A 20,925-nucleotide genomic window follows, 5' to 3' on the forward strand; every position below is an offset into this window, starting at 1 on the left:
TGCATATATTTAATGATGTCTCTATCTCAGGAATGAGGCCCAGGTCTGATGTCAGAAGTCATTTATGGTCCAGGCCCACTGTGTCCATACAGTCTAAAAGTAATCTTGCATAGTATCTTCAGTAATCTTGCACTTAACAGTGGCATGGTGTGTGATTTTCTACTTGTGACACCATGACACTTGAAAAGTTTCACATTTTGGGGCGTTACAGATTTTTGAATAAAGGATTACTCCGTACTGACCATACGGAGTTAATAATGTGGCAAAATTTGATTTTCAGTGTTTCTTCTAAAATAATTATTTCTGAGTTTTTTAAGTGTAAGAAGTATGAAGTAGGGTTTGGAATATAGCTCAGTAGTAGTGTACTTCCCTAGCCTGTGCCAGGCCCTTTTTGATTTCTTTGCACCATAAACATAAAAACATAGGAGAGATACCAAATTTTTAAGAATATTATAGGCTGGCTTTGCAATCTAATTATATATTCTTTGTTGAACTAAAGCATATAACAGACTTGAAAGTAAATGACAGTTTTCACCAGCATGCCCTCTCTTTACAATATAAATAGCATCTGATACAGTTCAGTTCATACTATAGAAACAGTTCATTGGAAATGCACATACTAATGTCTTCTTTTTTCTGTTTTTGTCTAGAGAGGATTCAACAGAAGCACCCGTAGTTGATTCTAATCATCAGTCAAAATCTCCACTGGAGAAGTTTATGGTCAAGCTGTGCACTCATCATCAGAAGCAATTCATCCGCATCCTGAGTGATCTGTACACTGAATCTCAGCCAGGTTCTGAGGTCCTGCAGCCTTTGGATTCCACAGTGATGGATGTCTCCGCTTGCAATTCGGGTTGTGCCCAGCTGAGTGGCAGAGAAAATGAAAAGGATGATGCGTGTCTCGAAGGGGGTTCTCCTGCTTCTGTAAAGTTGTTCTTAGACTCATCAAGTTCTCCTAGCTCCCTGAATGTGACTGAAGAAACCATGAAGGAACCACCTCCTGAGACAGACTGTGTAGATGGGAGAGAGAATGCCCTAAGCACTGTCCAGAAAGATTCCTCTGAACCTCCAGACGCTCAACATAACCCCACAGGCTCTACAGACAGTTCCACCTTAGGATGCCTCAGTACATTGGGTTCTTCCTCTTCTAACTCCCCCCATGGTTCTAAAAGCTTAGAGGGGCAAACCACTGGCCAGGAGCAAGACACAAGCATGCAACCCTGTGAGGATGCTGAAGACAGTGCCCCAGTGTCAGTTCAAAGTCTGGCTGCAGTGGAGGTGGTGCCTGAGAATACTGAAGAGGGTGGTAGCTGTATTGTTGCTCAAAGAAACTCATTCAAAGCTTTATCAGAAGAGACGTGGGACTCAGGGTTTATGGGAAACTCATCTAGTACTGCAGACAAAGAGAATGCTTTACAGTGTAGCTCAAAAACATCCTTACACCAGGATTTAGAGACAGATGAACAAGATGCAAGGCCAAAGCAAGAGAACCATCTTCATTCACTAGGTAGAAACAAAGTGGGTTTCCAGACATACCCCAGAGACAAGGGCCATTTTGATCATTCCAAAGGTGATTGGTTAGCTCCCAGCCCCGTGCCAACTGTACACAGAGCATCCAATGGTCACTCACAAAGCAAGATGATATCGACCTCCATCAAGACCGCTCGGAAAAGTAAGAGGGCATCGGGGTTGAGGATAAACGATTATGACAACCAGTGTGACGTTGTTTATATCAGTCAACCAATAACAGAATGCCACTTCGAGAATCAAAGATCCATGCTGTCTTCTCGGAAAACAGCCCGAAAGAGTACCCGGGGATACTTTTTCAATGGTGATTGCTGTGAGCTGCCAACTGTTCGCACACTGGCCAGAAATGTATGTGCCCAAGAAAAAGGAAGCTGCTCACTGATAGCATCAGAGGCAGTGGTGACTCCGAAGCAGACTCTTACAGTTCCCACCTCAAAGGACACAGTAGGTGTGCAGCTTCCCTCAGTAGGCTTGCAGCTTCCCACAGTAGGTTCACAACTTCCTACAGCAGATGTCCAGCTTCCCACAGTAGGTGCACAACTTCCTACAGCAGATATGCAGCTTCCCACAGTAGGTTCACAACTTCCTACAGCAGATGTCCAGCTTCCCTCAGTAGGTGCACAACTTCCTACAGCAGATGTTCAACTTCCCACAGTAGGTTCACAACTTCCTACAGCAGATGTCCAGCTTCCCTCAGTAGATGAACAACTTCCTATAGTAGATGTCCAGCTTCCCACAGTAGGTTCACAACTTTGTACAGTGGATGTCCAGCTTCCCACAGTGGGTGCACAACTTCCTACAGTGGATGTCCAGCTTCCCACAGTGGGTGCACAACTTCCTACAGTGGATGTCCAGCTTCCCACAGTGGATGTGCACCTTCCCAAAGTAGGTGAGCAACTTCTGGAGGAAGATACCTGTGACAATTCTAGGAAAGAAAGAACCTCCCTTGAGGAAGGGGACGAAGACACATCATCAGCGAAGGAGCATCAGGAGCCAGAGGTTTGCCTCACCATGAGTGAACAGGATCCTGGTAGCTCCCCTAGACCAGGAGAGACCACAGCCTCTAGCCCAGCACATCTTCTGCCTGCTCTCCTCCCTAATGAGGATGTATCTGATGTGCCAGAAGGCAGCATTGTGGCCTCACCTCCCACAGAAAGTGAACTATCTTTCCATGAGCAAGACCAGCCACCAGCCTTGCAGCTAGGTCCAGAGGAAATGCAGACACAGGAGTGCCACCTGGTTCTGACAGCTGGAAGCATCCCCTTTACCTCCAGGGAGGACAGTAAAGACCTCCTCTGTAGACCTCAGTCTTCTCCTGAAGCAGCCATCAGAGAGGAGAGTTCTCCATGCTCAGAAGATGAAAGTCTTGCTGCAGCCTTAGATCCTCCCCTAGGTCTAGAACTGTCTGAGCATGACCACAGCACCAGCACTGAGGCTGAGACCGGAGACGTCCCTGGGGAGACACTGTTGCTAGATGATTCACTGCCCCTCCTGGAGAGCAGCATTGTTGCTAATGAGAACCCAAGCGAGATGGAAGGAGGTGAGGCAGCAAGTGGGATAGGACACCTGGAGGCCCATGACAACAATATGCAATACTCAACAGAAAATGATCCGAGTGAGCCAAACTCTGACTCACCTGAAGAGAATGTGGATAAGAAGAAAAAGGCTAAAAAGCTCCCCGCGGCCTCTGACAGGTGCCTAAGAAGTCAGCTTGTAGATTCTTCCTCTGCTGACAGGTACCCAGGAAGCCAGGGTTTGGATTCATCCGCTGCTTGTTCTGAAATTAAGGTTTCTAAAAATCCTGCTGTAAAGCATTCTAAAAGAGAAGGGGACTCTGGTGGAGTGATATCCGAGGGTCCAGTGATTGACAGCATCCATACAGACAATCTGGAGGACACTGAAGACCCTGATGTTGGTGAACATTCCTCTGATGAAGAGACCAAGCAGGAGGCTGAAGGAGTTGGCGTCATTACAAGGCAGACTGTTAAAAACATGCTGGCAAAGGAAGTTAAAAGGGAAGAGGGAGGGACTTCCCCACACAGTGGCCCAGCCACTGTTGGCCAGCCATTGCTTGGGAACAACCTGGAAGCTCATGTCTGGTCCAAAACAGACGAGAAAGATGCCCATGTTCCCTCAGAAGGCATTCCTTGCAAGAGGGACCCAGAGCAGGTAAAAGAGAGCCCAGGACACATTGCCACACAGGACAGGGAGGCCGTGGGGAGTGAGGTAGACACTGAGGATACCCACCGTAAAGATGATGCTGGTCTTGCTCCATGTAGCTCAGCTGGGATATCATCCAGTCAGGGTAGTGATGCTGCTGGGCCACCGAAATGTGTTACAAGGCCTAAAAGACTGCCTTCTTCTACCTACAACCTGAGACACACTCACTGTGTGGATGCCTTGGACACTATGAAACCGACTTCAGAAAAGCAAGTCACACAAGTAAACCCAGCACCAAAGGAAAGCGGAGCTTCTGAGCGTGCAGAGCCCTTAGATGAGGAAGAGTCAGACGTGGTGGAGGAGCAGCCCAAGTTCGTGGGATGGTGTGCAGAGGAAGAGACCCAAGAGCTGATCGCCAGCTTCAACGCCCAGTACCTGAGAGTTCAGAAGGGCTGGATCCAGTTGGAGAAAGAAGCTCAGCCAACAGCAAGGGCAAGGAGCAAGTCTGACAAGCTGAAGGAGATTTGGAAGAGCAAGAAGAGGTCCCGGAAGTGTAGAGGGCCACTGGAGGTACAGAAGTTCTCTCCTGTTCAGATGCTGTTTATGACAAACTTCAAGCTGTCTAACATCTGTAAGTGGTTCCTAGAGACCACAGAGACTCGATCTCTGGTCATTGTGAAGAAACTGAATACCCGTCTTCCAGGAGACATCCCCCTTGTTAAACACCCTCTTCAGAAGTACCCTCCTTCCACCATGTACCCTAGTTCACTACAGGCAGAGCGCTTGAAAAAACACTTAAAGAAATTCCCTGGAGCCATTCCTGCTAAGAATAATTGGAAGACACAAAAGCTATGGGCTAAATTACAAGAGAATCCTGACCAGGTAGACCCAGAGGCTGGCAGTGACATCAGCCTTGGCCCTAACAGTGAAGGCAGTGTGGAGGAAGTCAGGGAAAGTAGACATAGCCATCCTCCCACCAACTTGCCTACTCCAGCCAGCACCCGGATCCTTAGAAAGTATTCCAATATTCGAGGAAAGCTCAGAGCACAGCGCCTGGACAGCTCACTGGGTGGGGCTTCTGAAATTAAGCAGGGCCGCAAGAGTGTGTGCATCAACCCGCTAATGTCCCCCAAGCTCGCCCTCCAGGTGGGTGCAGATGGGTTTCCTGTCAACCCCAAGAGGGCTGAAAGAAGCAAGGGGAGAAGAGGGAAGCAGATGCAGGAAACTTTGCTTAAAATAGAAGGTCAGAACAAGCGCAAAAGAGCAGAAGGCTCCGGTACTCAAGATGGTAAGGACAAGGGGCCGGCAACAAAAGCCAGCAGAGGCCTTTCTGCCAAGAAGCTAGCTGCAAAGGACAGAGCCAACCAACTACCCAAGAAGATGACCTTGAAAGAAAATAAAGTGAGAATCTATAGAAAGGGTCCTGGGAGGAGCTGCCCATCATCCAGGAAAGAAAAGGAGAATGCGAACAGAAGACCTGGCCATCCCACAGCAGCCTCCGAAGCTCTGACCAGGCCTTCGAAACAAAGGGGTGCAAAAGAAGCCTCTACAAAGACCCCAAAGGCCGGGAGGAGAAACCGAAAGCTGAGCAGTGGGAGGGGCCGAGCCAGACCTTTGGCAAAAAGTCCAGAGAACCGGACTGCCCCGAGAAAAAGAAAGCTCAAGACCAAACTGGACTCTTCCCTGGGCAAACGGAGGCGGTTAGAAGCCAAGTGATGGCTGGGTAGCCACTGAGAGGAACGAGCCCAGGAAACCAACCTTTCATTGTGCATTAACAGAATCTGTTTTTATAAGCTTATCAAGCCTTTTTCGTAGTTATGGGGAATGCCAGTTTGAGATGTCAGAAAATGCATCTTAGCTGGAGAAGGGAACTTGTAGAGTTCTTCTCTGGGGCTAAGGAAGTTGTATGTTATTTTCTGGTTGTTCCTTGGGTTTTAAACTTGGAACCAAGCAGTTTTTGTTTTAAGAAGTACAGTGCCTTATTTATCCTTTAAGTTTAAAAATTTACAAAAGCTAAGAAGCTGATGTATGTGACTAAAGGCTTGTATTTTATACTTGACGCACAAGCACTTGTTCTGTCACTGAGGAGGCTGCCACCACACTTGCACCAGCGAGCCAGTGAGCGAGCAAGCGAGCAGGAAGCCGTCAGCAGCTGCCTGTGCGCCCTGGACAGGTGCAGACCGCAGCACAACTCCCTCTCTGTCTTGTTTGGGTTTTATTTGATTGATATTTGAAAGCTGAACCAAATCATTTCTATGGTATGTGGAAAATGCAGGGGATTTATAATTATTATATTTCTGTTACTTTTCTTCCAAAACTCATATTGTTGATCACCCCTTCATCTTTTTATTTTTTAAATCATTTCAGATCATGTTCTTAAATTTGTGTGCCCATGGGTCAAAGATATGCTACAGTTTCTTTTGTTGTTTTTTTTTTTGTTTTGTTTTGTTGTTTTGTTGTCCCAAACTATGTTACTACTAACATGCCGGTAGTTTGACCATTAGGATGAGTGACTCTTGTTTTCTTTCTTACACAAAGTATCCCTGCTCATTGGAAGTTGAGATGTTCTTTCTGGCAGTGGAAAAGCTTAGCCATGTGCATATGCATCTTACATGTACTTGGTCGCTACCCACAAGTGTCTTCTGGTACTAGTTTCACAGTAAAGCTCTTCCTTCTCCACGCATTGTATCAGTGAGCTGAGTAGTTAGCAATGGTCAGAATGTTTGAAGGTCATTCAGAGTCTCCATGCGCATTTCTAATCAGACTTCCACATCAGACTTGAGAGAGGTGTGAGCAGTAGCCTGGAAACCAGGCACACAGGCAACTGAAAGAAGCTGCCCAAAATCTTAGTGGAGCCACTCCCCACACACAGACGAGTGAAGTTCAGTGGGACTCTCTGATGTCAGTGCCTGGAGTAGGTGTCTATTCAAATTGATAGTTCCATTTTCGTGGCTAAACACTTGCAGAGTTACCCCTCCCCCTACCATGTCATTCTGTCCCATGGCTCAGAAATGAGGACTGCAATAATTCAAAGTGATGTTTGCCTTTCCTTGGTGGAGCCCGACATGGCCCCTTTGGCTTTACTTGGTGCCTACAGCATTGCTCCATGGTAACAGTGTGTATGACATTTCCATTGGGCCAGTCAGCAAGCCCTGGGGCGCTAAAGCCTCAGTCAGCTTTGATGTGTTCTCTCACCAAAATAGGCTGCTGTGGGACAGCTGCTGCCCTGTTCTTATTATTAAAAGTTTCTAGATTGTTTTAAACTTTTTAGATCAACCCAGATGGGCTCCTTTTATATGCAAATCATAATAAAACAGGCCTTCTATCTATTTTGCTATTGTTAAAGGTTTGCTGCAGATAACGGAAACTTCTGATAATTTTATAGGACTGGAGCATTTGATTCATGAGAAGTTGAGAATGATGTTGAATTTCACAGATAATGAAAGTCATCAGTTTTTATTTTAATGTCACCTCTGTGTCCCATGCGCTTCCTCCTCCCCCTCCCTTTCCCCATTCCCTGTTTTATTATTATTATTATATTATATTATTATTATATTTGACCTTGACCATTTGAAAGCTACCTATTGTGATGAGACTGCTGTGTGTGCTGCCAACTCTCTCTCAGCATTGGGTTGCACAGAAGCATTAACATGTTTTGAATAGGTTCATTGAATCTTAAAAGATGGTTTTAAGACTTAAAAGAACTTTTGCTGTAGTTGTCACTGGATATTGTTGTTGTAGTGACTTACACAGCCGAGGCTTACTAATGTCAGGTGTACCAATACTTGTATACATGAGGTGCCCTTGGCTGCCTGGAGAGTCCTTTTAAGGTACTTGGGTTAGGTTAGGGGAGGGGTGAGTGCTAAGTTGGTGGGCTGCTTTCAGTTCCAAGTTTATAATTGCTTTCCTGATGGTGTTTTTAGTTTTAAAAGTTTACTTTGAGATAGGCTGCATTTGAAGAAGCTGTGTGGAAGTGTTTATTATATAATCACCTAACTATGATGTAAGCATCTTGAAAATCAGCTTACACTTGATAATAGTAACTGCATTTATTTATATTTATACAGTCTACAAAATTAGCACATTCAAGTTAAGTACTCTCATTTTTGCTGATCTGGTTAATTTTGTTAATAGAAGAAAGGAAACCAAAGCAAAAGCGACAGCAGCTCTAGGCCTTTACACCCAGAGCATGCTGGGATATTATCCCCTCAGCATCTCCAGGTTTGGCCTTGACTCCAGTCTCTTTGTTTTCCTCCCTTCCTGTAGCCATTTTCTAATATGACTTGCCACCATTTGCAGTGCACTCTGTCCCACAGTTTTGATGCTAAGTCTGAAAGGCATTCTGCTTCTGGCCCTCCCTACACTCAGTAAAGTGGCTGTCATAAGGCTGGAGCTGGGGTTGATCCCAGAGGACTGGTTCCCTCTGTTTAGAACCTGGAAGATGCCCCAGAAACTATCTGAGAAGCTCTGTGTAGCTTCCCTAGAACTCAGCCTTCTTTGGGAGATCCATTTTATTTCTTATTGGGTTCCTTGGGATGGGCCTGCTCTCTTGATGGGGGTTCAGAGTTTTATTCTGACACTTCCTCAGATATGTTACAATCTTTCAGTGTGCTCTGAAGGCCCCAAACCTTTCTCTGTTCTGGGAACTTCCTGCACAGGAATGTTACCTGAGTCTATTGATCCACAGTTGCTAGTCCTGGGATTCCCTGGGTCTTGCTGGTCTTGTTTTTTGTTTGGGTGGGGTTCTTAATTGAAGATTTTCCATTGTCCTCTCTTATCCACAGTTGAATTGTGGGGTTTATGCCTCATCATTCTGTAATGGCTTAGAGAGAAGAGTTATTCATCCCTTTCCCCAGGGACCCAGTGCATCACCCAGCACAGGTGAATTTCCCACCATGCACCTAAGTCATCAAGTATCACTGCAAGACAGACACTGTGAGCCAACATTTGGCCTGTTTCCAGCCTTATGACAGCCTCTGCAGTGAAGGCACAGCTGCCAATCATTGATTAGTGACCTAAGAGTCCCATAGGAAGTGACAGCGTGCTGCATGATGCAAACCAGAGATGCCACGGTGTTGCCATCAGCAAGTCTGTGCTTGTCACAATACCAGAAACAGACTGAACAATCCAAGAAGCTGCCCCGTAGCCAAGGGGCCACCTCCATCCCTGTGGCTTCAGATCAGCTAGTTCAGGCCTCCTCTTAGCTTAAACAAGCAGTCACAGACATGCAAACTGGGCTGTCTACTCCTGGGTATAAATTAAGTTTTGTTGGCACATACCATGCTCTTTTGCTTACGGGTTGTCTGTGAAGTAGATAGACTAAATACCTGGAGAAGGGGCCATGAAGCCCACAAAGCCTGAAATAACTAAATTTACATCTTTGAAATGACCTCTGCTTGAGAAAATAACTGCTTTTAGGGATAAATCTTCATTCTTCTTCTGTTTCCTGGCTCCCATATCAGTTCTGTCCTATGCACATGCTGTGTGCTTTTGCTGTAAAAGGCATGTCATTGAGACAGCTCCCAAGTGAGCTCTGAACAAGAAGTGCATCTCCTTTTAAATCCTTCACCTCAGGCCCACCATGAGGCACCATAGCCTGTAGACCAGAACCCCTGAGCAAGATGTCCCTGGATTTCTAAGATTCTGTGGCCTGGCCCCTGTCCTACTCCCACAGTTTATAATCGTAGAACTGCCTCTGGTTTTACTCCTTTACTAAAATAAGCCAAGACTATCTCTGATGAGACTAGCTGGGGGTACTTCTAGTGGGCATTTAGTTGTGGGGAAGTCACACAGCATGGAAGCAGAAGTCTTGTGACAACCAAAGCACTGTTTGTAATGTGTTACCATTGATCTGTTTTCAGTCACACACTTTCAAAGTAATTTTATTAGAGGCAAGCTAACAAATTAGTAGTTTTTGAACTGCTTTAGAAAAGAAAGAAATGTTTCACCTGAGTATGACTAGGGAGTTAGAGATTATATCTGTGTATCAGAGTATGTCAGCTTCCAAGGTGTGAGTCCTCCCCAACCCCAAACTCAAATGTAAATTTCTATTCTGCATTCCAGAATGAGGTGAGTGTCATGTCAAAAATTTAAAAGTGGGGACCTTGTACTCTAATTAGTAGAGAGTGCTGAATACTGAACTCTGGGCCTGATGTAAGTGAGGGAAACATTCTGTCCCTGAGCTGTCCCCTGCCCAAAATCTTGCCTATTGTTCTATATCTTCTAATGGCTGGTTATCCGCTGAGATGTTGGGATGCCTGAACTATGAAGTGTCTATACCCAGAGCAGTCCTTGTATTCACACAGCAGGTACTTTCACCTACGTCTGCTCCCAGATCCATCTCAAGGAAAAGATATTTTTAAAAGCTTAAACACAGCAGAACTGGGGAACTAGCCTTTTGACACCACTTTCAAAAATAATCCAACCTTGAAAATTCTGAAGACTCCTGTCATGTACAAGGGATGCATTGCAGGGCTAGTTACCTTATAGCACCCCATTGTTCTGCACCCAAGGGTCCACCAAAGGGACAGTGTGCAAAGGCTGTCCTCAGTCATGCTTTTGTCCTTGGATTTGAGCCAGTGGCGGGTTAGTTTCTGGCAGTACCTTCTCCCCACCCAGTTCCAGTTGTCCTTTCCCAGGCTTTCAGTGTGTTGGCCTCAGCTTGTCACCTGACTTGCAGATTGGCAGCTGCACAGTCACAAGGAGACCCTGAAGCTTTCACACCCAATAGGCCCATCCTGTCTGATGGGGTGCAGTTTAAACCACCCGAAAGCGTAAACCACCTGCCTGAAGCAGCGACCCAGTGCACATGGTATGAGAGTACACCAGAGGTTGGACAAGTGGCTTTTCACTATTTGAACTGGATAAGCAGAAGTAACAGAACCACTAACAGACAATGATCCACGCTGCCTAGAATGCTTACTGCCTGACCTTTTAGGTCAGTGTACTGATCTTTCCAAAAGCCATTATGAAATTGTGTGGACAGTTAGGCACACTGGTTTTTTTTTTCCCCCACCTAGGCCAGCATTGCAACAGTCCTTAATGGGTTTGTGGCATCTTGCATGTCTGTCTCAACACACAGTAGCCATTGTACATCATTCCTGATAGTGCTTGTAAGGAAGAAAAAGATGTCTTTGCTCATTAGACACTTGCTGATGAGTTGTGGATATACCATATCAGCTAGGGTATAGTTTAAAGTGTAGCTTTGTAACCTAAGAATGCAATCAGTCATTGTTCTTACAAGTCACCTCGAACTTGACTGACAGAGACATTCCACCAGCAGTGTGTGACAGACACATGCTGATCTCCAGTGAACGAGCAGCCTCCAGCCGTGCCTCTCTCAAAGCACAGGAACTGGTAGTGTTTCACACTGATAGCCCTCCGTTCTCTCCTGTACATGTGATGTGTGCAGGTTTACAGTTCTAAGATTTGGTCGGCATCTGTGGACAAAAGTGACTGATCTTTGTGTGTTTGAACCCTGAGTCCAGGCCATGCTTTTATTATATGTTGTCCATGCACCAGCAGCTTTAGGCCCGGCAAGTCCAGGGCCCTCTTGCCTGCCAGGGAAGGCCAGGCTTGTTCAGGCCTGAAGCAGCTCCTCATCTGGGGAGCCATTCTTGGTACATTGCCTTTCTTCTCCCCTCCTGCCTATGCCACTGGCCCCCTTCCAGGTGGCATCTTCTCTGGGACACCCCCCCGCCCCCTTGCAAAGTGCTTCGCTGAACATATCGTATGAGAAGAATTTCTCTCTTCATTACTAGATTCTCACAGTGTTTAGTGGGCTGGGTCTGAATGCCATTCAGTGCTCGCCTTTTCCCCACTTCAGTTGGTACCATGATGTACATCTCGGGTTGTGTTGTAGTTAGAGCTGTGTGTTGTGCTTGGAAGCATTTGTAGTAAAGATACTACAGAAATAAGATTTGCATAATTTTGTATATTTATACCACAGGTAGGAATTACTGCTAGAGCCACTGTATCTTAGGGTAATTGATTTCACTTTGTGGCTTCTGCCTTCTTAGTAGTTCTAGGAGACTGTATTAGTGAGTGGTTTCAAATATATAGAGTACATATTTATACACACCACTGTAGAGTTTATTTTACTGTGTAAATAGTGGTATTTTCCTGTTCAAATGCTTCTATACAAAGTATTTATTTTAACAAAAGTAGTTAACTGTCAAAAGGGCTTTCCAAAAACTGTTCTTGCCATCTCTTCCCCCAGCTCCCATGCTCAGCTATCAAACACCTAAACATCCCAGTAAAGGCAGGAGGCTGTAACCTTAAAACCCTTGGGTAGACACAACATGGACTGGGAATCTTAATGCTGCTCCAAATGGTCCATCCCAGACCAAAGTGGAGCTTGAAGGGGTGTGGCTCTGCTCAGCCCAGGATACCAGTGTCCCCCATAGCCACTCACCTATGCACCTATGCACCATTGATCTCTTCAGCCCTTCACTTCTATGGTTGTAGTCCTGTGGCCAGCAGCCTTATGCCTATGCAATGAGGAGAAGCCATGATGGTTGCCAGTATGAGCTTCTCGCCTGGCCCGGCCCTCAGGATTTATGAGAGTCACAACCTTGACACACCCAGAAGAGTCACCTGTCACCTCCTGCATATTGACAAAACTTGGGAACACCTTGGCTTTCCTCCTCTCCCTTTCTCATCAAGCATCTGTGCAGATGTGGCCCCTCCCACCCATCTGTAACCCATGGTTCAAAATGCATTCAGCTTTGTTCTCAGGAGTCCTGGTCTGCAATCCAGAGCACCCTTGATGTCATAAAGCCAATGCTCTGTGGTCATGCATGGCCCTTTCCCCCTGTGCTTCATCCCTGGGGCACCCCATCTGTCACTATGTCACTCTTCTGGAATGGCTGGGTTGGCCTGCAGCTTCAGGACTCTAGGGTACTTGGAGACCAGGTATGTAGGGATTACTGTCATTGATTTGAACTGTAGTTTGCATATTTCCTTATGGCCTCCCTTCGTTTTTTCTGGACAAGGAAAGCACGTCTGTAGTAATGCTGGAGAATGTTTTCTAAGATGTTGTTTGTAAGCAAATCTGATTCTGAGACGAAATGTGAATGGGTAACTGGATGCCAGGGAATTTAGCACTGAACTAGACAGTCAAAACTTTTTAACCTTTGCAGAAAGTAGATTCTGTTCTCATCGAAATGTTCACAAGATGTAATGCTGTAAATAATTTTCTAAAAAAATATTTATTACATGTTCTGTATACAAACTCACATTCTGAGTGATGTTGGTTTGCATTGTATTGTAGATTATATTTTGAGTAGTGGACTTCTTTCATAACACAGTTAGTTCACTCATGGAGAAAGAAACAAAACCAGTAGGTTGAGATCTGTTTGGGGCATTTGATCTGTAGTGGACCATCCAATCCAAGCTTTAACCGCCCCTCTTCTCCCCTGGTTGTGTTCTATATATTATATATATACAGGTGTACAGTACAGGTCAGTGCTTGGGTCTGCAGCGCAGATTTCCAGGTGTTCTTTCTGATGTGTTCCCATAGCAATATGACCCCAGGTGCTGACCAGTCCTGTCATCTCAGAGGATCGGGTCGGGGGACAGCTCTTGCGATGCCTCTTGCCTTTCCTAAGAGGCTGCTTTACTTGAACTGATGCTTCTGTTTCTTCTGCATGCTCCCATGTCACAAAACTATAGCAGTGTGTGGAAGCTCTCCCAGCACCAGACACATCACAAGTGGACATGCCAATCAAAGGTTAATGACTTCCCAGGAATTTTACCTTCCAGAACAGACGGAGCAAAGCTCAATTGGCCGTAGAATAAGTGTAAGGAGTTTTTACCAGAGAAACATATGTGGCCTCCTGTATTCGCTCCTCCCCCTGCTCTGTCTGACTCACCTTCGGAAGCCAGCCTATATCCTGCCTTCTGCCTCTATGCCTAGGCTCAAGATGTCCATGGCCCCTAGAGTCTGGCTAGGTTCTTAATGTGCCCAACTCTGTTGAGCAGCCTTTCCTGTGACCGTCCTAAGCTTACGGAAAAGGAAGACCCCACACCCAGGTACCCACCGTAGAAGTGATGTAGTTTTTTAGGCTTTTGGAATATGTCTTTTTTTGTATTTCTGATGGTGTTTGGAATTTTTCACTAGTGTTTTTTAGATTGAAGTGGGCGCATTAAGGTAAACTTTCCACTGCTGAGCCCAAAAGCGTGCAGAGGAGAGAACTTGCCCTGCACTGTGTTGCTGGGGAGGTGACTACTTACGGTGAGAGGGTGGGGGGAGGGTTTTGTAGATGATATGGGGTTGAAATAGAAATTCTGGCCAGAGGTTTCCTAAGCCTTTGATATTTTGTAATGAAAATCCTCCATGTTAACCTTGCTTAATCTCGATGTAAGCCTGCTGTTTACCCTCAGGGAACAAGTGGTTTTCAAAATTGAGCTCCTCCAAGGTCCTAGACCAGTACCTGTGTGTGCTGGTCATCCCTGTGATCTCATGGCATTATTTTCCCGTATGCATTATGATATTAAGAAGTTCAGCCCCACCCTGTATGAAAAGCACAGCCCAGTGCCCTAATTTAGGCTTGTGTCGTTGCCTGTGAGGGGCCTGGGGGCGGTCCTAGGAGGCCCGTGCCGTTTAACTGAAGCTCAGGTGTGCATTGGATTGTGCTTCTATTTGGCCACAACCCTTCAGAATGAGTTTGGGGAAGGGGGAGCTGAGTCTCCACCGTTCCTGAAGTTTTTACCAGTCCCTCCTGGTGGTGTTGCCGAGGTCAATCTTGTAGGTGTTTGGATGTGCTCCTTTTTGCTGTCTTGTGAGTCGTAGCCAGTGCTCCAGATGCCCAAGGGTGGGGCCTCTGGAGGGTTCAGCCCTCCCGGACCCCAGCACCTTTCAAACTAGTGAGAAGAATCTGCAAGTGGCCACCTGGCAGGACAGCACGTGCCACTTGGGCCTGGATTCCACTGTTAGTGAGTGTAGGAAAATACTGTGTCTTTAATGGATGAAAATTCAATGTATGCTGTGAATTTGTTGGTTTGAAACATTGAAAATTTTTCATTAGACAATGTTTACATACCTCACCTGAAGAACCTTTGAGAGTGTATATATGAAATTTTAAAATATATTAAGTTGCTTTAAAACAGTATGTATAGCTATAAAAGTTGGAGTTATTTTAACTTTGAGTAAGTACCAAGTCTCTTAAATATTGAAATCTCGTAGACTTTCTGGCTTCTGTGTTTTGCTTTTCCTGTTGGACCACATAGATAACTGTGTTTTTGTTCTTGATAAAGGGGGCCCACACCGCGAAGTCCAGGCTTGGAAGGATTTTTCTGGTTTGGGTTTGAGGGAATGGGGTGTGAAGCTAGAGGGTGTGGGGGGAGGGATTTCTCTAACGTTGACATCTGTTCTGTGAGCTTTCTCAAGGCGCTTATTTTATTGCAGCATATTAAAGTTCTTTGATATTAAAGTGTGTTTGCGTAGTCACTGGAGAGGGGGAGGGGACAATACAGCACAACCTCCTGCCCCACTAATGTGCAGCTGAAAGCAGACTGGGCCAGCCATGGGGCTGGGCACTACCCTAAATGATGAGTGATACTTTAAGTTATGCCTTATTACTTCAGGGGACAGAAAATATAATGGAAGCATTGTGGGATTCACTGGACAGGACAGGAAAGGTGTCAGTGTTCATCCTGAGGGTAAGGAACAAGCCAGCCCAGCCAAGTGCTATCCAGTTCTGTGACCCCAGCTAGAATGCGACAGAAAACAAACCTTGCATTTGCCAGGGCTGCTTCTGTGATCTAACTTGTTGGATCTACTGGAAATGGGTCTGTTCAAAGTCATGGTTGACCCATGAGACCCAAGGAGCCAGTCCATCTCATGGCTGTGTATAACAATAGAGACTTTCCAGCAGCCCCAGGGTTGCTTTAACACTGAAGTTGTGAATTTCCCATCTACAGATGTGCTTATTTAGCTCAGGATTTAAAAAAAAAAAAAAAAAAAAAAAAAAAAAGTTTAAAGCTATAAGTTTTTCATTACAAAGTTTAGAGTTTCTAGTTTTGCGGGTGGAGGGGGGTTGTTTGTTTTGTTTTTGGTTTGTGATGGTGTTTTGCTTGAAGCTAACAAATTTAGGTCATGGTGAAAACCAGCTGGTACAGATAGACTGCAAAGTGTTCTTTAGGTGCCACCTTTTCTAGCAGTGAGAGTTTCCGATTGCCCCTGTTGGCACTTACTGCTTTAATTAGAAGTGACAATAGAAATGTTGGGCCAAGGAGCACTGACCACTGGCTTACCTCCTTCCCAGACACTTAAGCCTATGACCCTGCTGGCTTTCACTTTCTCTACCCTCCTCTGCCCCACTCTCTAACATGCCCTTCCTCTCCAAACCCCAGCTGTTGTGAAGGCACCAAAGTTACCATCCTTGTCCCCTTTCAGGGTGGCCATGCACTCTTAGAATGGGGCGTTGTGACATCACTACATCCTTATGTGAGATCAGGTCATGGCCCTGGCATCAGTGGAGGGCTTGTCACTTCCTTTTACCTTTGGTGACCTGTGGGGGCTGGGGGAATCTTAGAAATATAGATCCTGTTATTCATCTCTTATGTGCAGTGTTCTGGTCTAGTGTATGTTTCCCCCTTCCTCCACTGGCCTGGGTACAGGGGCTTTCTAGGATTGATTATCTGAGACTGCATGCTACTTTGTAATCTGTCACCTGGATGCTCCAAGACCCTTGGAGTCTGATTAAATGTGTGAGTGACTCTCTAGGCAAATACTCAAAACATTATCGTCACTTAAACCCTTGGCAGGAGAAGAGAGTGGGCCTCCCCAGTTTGTCACACACCCCTTTCCTTCAGCATGAACAAGCCTTGCCACATCAGGGTTAGCAGACATCCTGGCTGTGAGGACTGCGGCCAGTGTGGTAGTCCTGGTGGCAGCAGGCTTGTTTTAATGAAGAAAGAGACCAGGCAGGCAGAAAGTCCATGAATCAATGTCATGTTCACATGGAAGACAGCAGACAATACTGACATATTCTAAAACAATACTTCCAGGGGAAAGGACAGGTACAGCTCCCTCAGGGACTGTTTGAAGCCAGTTTCTAAGAGTTGACCCAAACAAGACTACAGAAACCCCAAACAAAAGGTCACAACCACATAGCATCTGAAAATCAAAACAGGACACTGGAAGTTGACTTTAACATATAAAAATACTATAACAAAATGAAATACAAATATATATTAGAATCTGTAAGTATTCTGTATAAAGAGATACTTTCATGGTTAGGCTAACAGCAGGCAAAGAGAAAACAAAGATGGCCTTTTCCATTTCTTAGCATGGTCACAGGGCCTGGAGTAGTGCTGCCCATGTAGCAGTTCCTTGAGGACTTGCCCTGTTGGGTCTCTGCTGTGCATGTCTAATGGAAATAGCCAGTGATGACCACAAAGCAAACTGAAGATCTTTACCAAAAGGGAACACAATGTGGAGATGAGTTCTAAGGGGGCTGGTCTCAGAGTCACCCTCTTACCTGACCTTACAAGTCCGAGTGTGGCCAGGTGATGGGAGTCATAGACCAGGCCCTTGGCTTGCAAGGTACTGACTAAGTCACAGGTAAAGTTGAGCCTGGGGCTCATGGCTCTCTGGGAGCCATCAAATTAGCCTCTCACCTCCCATCCCAAGGCCTTAGGGAAAGGTGGCATCACCTGCTAGTCCATGCCTGTCAAGCCCAGGAATTGGCTTCTCCAGGCCAATAGGGGGTGATGGTGTCTGGGGAAGGAAACTTGCACAGAGCTAAAGGAGGCCAGAACACCTTTACTTCTAGAAAGGAATGTCATGCTACATGTCTAAGCTTTTCTGCCCTCTGCAGACCAGTGCAGCTGCTTACCAGGGTACCACAGTGACCTGGAAGCCTGGAGTAAGAGAAAGATGCTGTGCAGAGTTGTTTAAAGCCCTTAGAGGTTTGGGCCACTGTCCTCTTAGAGAGCTGTGGTCTGTGTGCTATGGCCCTAGCTGAGGGCCATAAGAAAATGGAGTCCTAGCCCTGACAAGGAGTGTATACCCAGTCATGACAGTTAACCAGTCGATTAGGGCTGGGCTCTCTTTCTATCCCAAAGTCTCAGTGACTGAGAGCCATTGTGATAGGAGATGGCAAGTTCTCAAGTCACAGGAGGCGTATGCCCTCACCAGCACCAGAGGCTCCTCCTGGTGTCCACATAGGCAGTGACAGGCCTAAGGCCACCCTCTGTACGTACATTCCCAGTTAGAAGCAGTGGAGCAGGGGACATGCTCACACCTATGGCCCACAAAGATATCCCCCTCTGTCTACACACCCAGACCAGGGCTACAGCCTCTCCAGGAGGAGTGAGAAAGTTCTCCCTTCAGAAACTCCATTAGACGCAAACCTCATCTTTCTATACTTGGCCCTACATGGAAGAGAAGTATCGGGTATCCATGTCTCTGTCGGCTTCAAACAGCCTTCACTGCAAATCCCCAGAGTGAGCCTGGGCCATCCTGATGAACATCCATGATGTTCAGCAATTAGTTCACATTGGGGCTGCACACCCACAGAACCCACTCCAGGTTAGGTACATAAAATACCTGCTAATGAAGTTAATGGAAACGGATCTCCTAACGCTTCAGGCCTCCCCTCCTGAGACCAGAGTGGCAGTCTACTATGGTTCCTATCTACCTTTCTGCTTCACTGCTGCAGACCTAAGACCTGAAATGAGCAGAGTCACATGCAGGGACTCAGCATCTGTGTTGTCTGGCCTCTTCTGTATCCTATGGCCTCACTACAATGCTCCAAACCAGGCCTAAGTTGAGACTGCCCTGGGCTTGCCCAGCTCCTCCTCAGACCCCATCCCTCCTCTACCAGAGGTACCAGCAGCTTTTCTCTGGGAAACCTGGGTCCAATGCCCCTTTTGTGGCCAGTGATGTCTATTCAGCTGGAGTCAAGATCCTCTGCCCTCTTTGGTGGGGCCTGCCACCCCAAGTGCAAGAACCCTCTCATAGGAGCTATTGTCATCCTATACTTCAAGATTTAGAGGCCTGGCCCTATGCAAACCCCACCCCACCCCAACTTTTTTCACAGGCTGTGGGAGCAATGGGTCACAAGACTTGAGGAAGGAGCAGTCCCTTCTTCATGACAGGAGGCCTTACCCTAGAGAGTGACCTGGTGCCAGTAGACATGGCTGCAGAAGCTAGGCCGGCACCTCCTGGATATGCTTGTCCTCGGAGGAGCCAGAGGCTCCTGGGACATAAACTGTTTCAGGTCAGCCAGAGTCACAGGCCAAAGGAGAAGCAAGTGGAAACAGGGTTAGCATCTCCCCCTCCTTCAGTCCCAAGTAGCTGGCTGAGGAGTGCCACCATCCTGCCACAGTTTGTGGCCTGACCTCACACACACATTCATTCAACAAATATTTATTAAGCGCCTAGCTGTGCAAGGCACTTTGAGAGAGGGCACGGCAGCCTGGGCCTTGCTCCTCTGCCCCGGCAGTGCAGTCCGCTGGAAAGGCAGCTCAGAGTCCCCGTGCCCACCAGGACCCAGGCGCTATCCTGGTGATGCCCGCCCCAGCCCAGATGCTAGTGTGCCACCCGCACGTTACTCGCACCGGGCACAGCCGCACTTGGTGGGCTTCTCCACCTCCTCAGCAAACGAGGTCCCATCGCTGCACTCGAAGGTGAGCTTCCTCCGCTTCAGCCGCAAGCCCTGGCAGCAGCCCTGGCCCGGGCACGCGCCCCGGCATTCCACCCATGACAGTGGGCGCGTGGTCTGGCAGATGGCATAGCCCCTCTGGACCCGGTGAAAGTCCCGGACAGGGTCCCCCCGGCACTCGGACTCTGGATGGGACAAACACCAAGACACAGCCTCAGGGCACACCGTGGGAAGCAGGCTGGGGGGACAGGGCAGCATCCTAGGAGGGCTCCTCTGGGAGGGCTCTCTCATCCCTCTGTCCTCCCCCTCTCTGCATGCACTTGTGCTGTGCTTCCTCCCGGAACTACAGTGTGATTGGGGAAGAAGGAAGCAGCTAGCTGCCCAGGCCCTCCAGGCCAGAATTGCTGCCAAATGAGGTGATTCCCACCGTGCAGATGTGCAAGAGCTGAGGCCTGGGGGCGATAGCATTGTGGAAGTATTCCTCTATGAAGAGGGTGACCCACTGACCCTATGGTACCCAAGGCTGAATTTCTCCAGCTTCCCTCTTCTCAGCCTCTGCAGTCTGGAGTCTAACCAAAGCATCTTGGTGAAGGGGCCCAGAGAAAGCCTGGGAAGAAATCCCTCATCTTCAGACATCCTGCTACACCCGGGTCCAATGCTGATAGGACAAGATGCTCAAACCTGGCCAGGAGCTGTTACTGGGCATACCTGGACGTTCTCCTCAATAGGGAGACCTCAGCCAACAAGGGAACTGCAAGGCAGGCTGGGCCCAGGAGATAGAAAATGTGAAGCTCTGTTCATAGAGGGCAGGGGCACCAAAAGCCCGGTGGTCCCACAAGTACCAGAGGGGAGAGGAGGGGGATGAGGATGAGAAGGCTTGCTGGGGTTCGAGGATGATAACATGAAGCTGCTATGGCAGAATGGTGGGGAGGGACCCTGCAGAGGGCAATCAGGAGGGGGCTCCCTGACCTTGCTCACATCGCTCGCCTGAAAAGCCTGGGCTGCACACACAGTGTGCCCCTTTGGTGGCCGAGGCCTGGCAGTGACCATGCAGGCACTGCAAGCCACCACAGGGCTCTGTCACAGCCCCGACCTGGTTGCACAGAGCCCCCGAGTACCCATCCTGGCACTGGCAGCTGTAGGCAAGAGCATCGAGGGGCACGCATTTCCCATGGACACACCTGGAAGTGACAGAGAAGAGAACCGTGAGGACAGGCTAGCCCATGAGCCAGCCAGAGGAGGTCCCACCCCTTCTAGCCTTGCACTTGATTCTGTTCCCAAGATTTAAAGGCGCAAGGCAAAAATATGACTCTATGCTTGTCCTTTTCTAGTTGATCAAAGCTTAAAGCCAAATAATAATAATAGTAGCAGTAGTAACAGTAGTAATACTGCCACCATTATTCATTATAAACAATTATTACTAGTAATTAATAATCAATGAATTATCAGTAATAAAATTAATAATTTAATTTTATAATAATTTTATAATAAATATGATATTTTATAATATTATAAATTATTATAATATTTTATAATAAATATAATATTAATTTTATATAAAATTAATTATTAATGATTAACTAATGTCAGTCCACACACTCCAATTTAAAGATTTAAAGATATGCCT

The 20,925-nt window shown here is 46.9% G+C and overlaps 2 protein-coding genes across 5 annotated transcripts in view; one reads left to right on the forward strand and one right to left on the reverse strand.

The window, feature by feature from the left end:
- The window catches only part of Lcor (ligand dependent nuclear receptor corepressor), a 105,431-nt gene extending 90,312 nt beyond the window's left edge, over positions 1-15,119 (forward strand). For all 3 annotated transcript variants that reach the window (XM_034505193.2, XM_076921076.1, XM_076921093.1), the window contains one exon: positions 651-15,119. In XM_034505193.2, the coding sequence (XP_034361084.1) occupies positions 651-5,403 (4,753 nt within the window). In that variant the 3' untranslated portion in view covers positions 5,404-15,119. The remainder of the gene's footprint in view (positions 1-650) is intronic.
- A 1,507-nt stretch (positions 15,120-16,626) lies between these two features.
- The window catches only part of Slit1 (slit guidance ligand 1), a 147,140-nt gene continuing 142,841 nt past the window's right edge, over positions 16,627-20,925 (reverse strand). For both annotated transcript variants that reach the window (XM_034504193.2, XM_076921133.1), the window contains 2 exons: positions 20,268-20,479; positions 16,627-19,483 (listed from right to left, as the gene is read on the reverse strand). In XM_034504193.2, the coding sequence (XP_034360084.1) occupies positions 19,245-19,483; positions 20,268-20,479 (451 nt within the window). In that variant the 3' untranslated portion in view covers positions 16,627-19,244. The remainder of the gene's footprint in view (positions 19,484-20,267; positions 20,480-20,925) is intronic.

Source organism: Arvicanthis niloticus, chromosome 1, assembly GCF_011762505.2.
Source record: "Arvicanthis niloticus isolate mArvNil1 chromosome 1, mArvNil1.pat.X, whole genome shotgun sequence".
Classification (NCBI taxonomy): Eukaryota; Metazoa; Chordata; class Mammalia; order Rodentia; family Muridae; genus Arvicanthis; species Arvicanthis niloticus.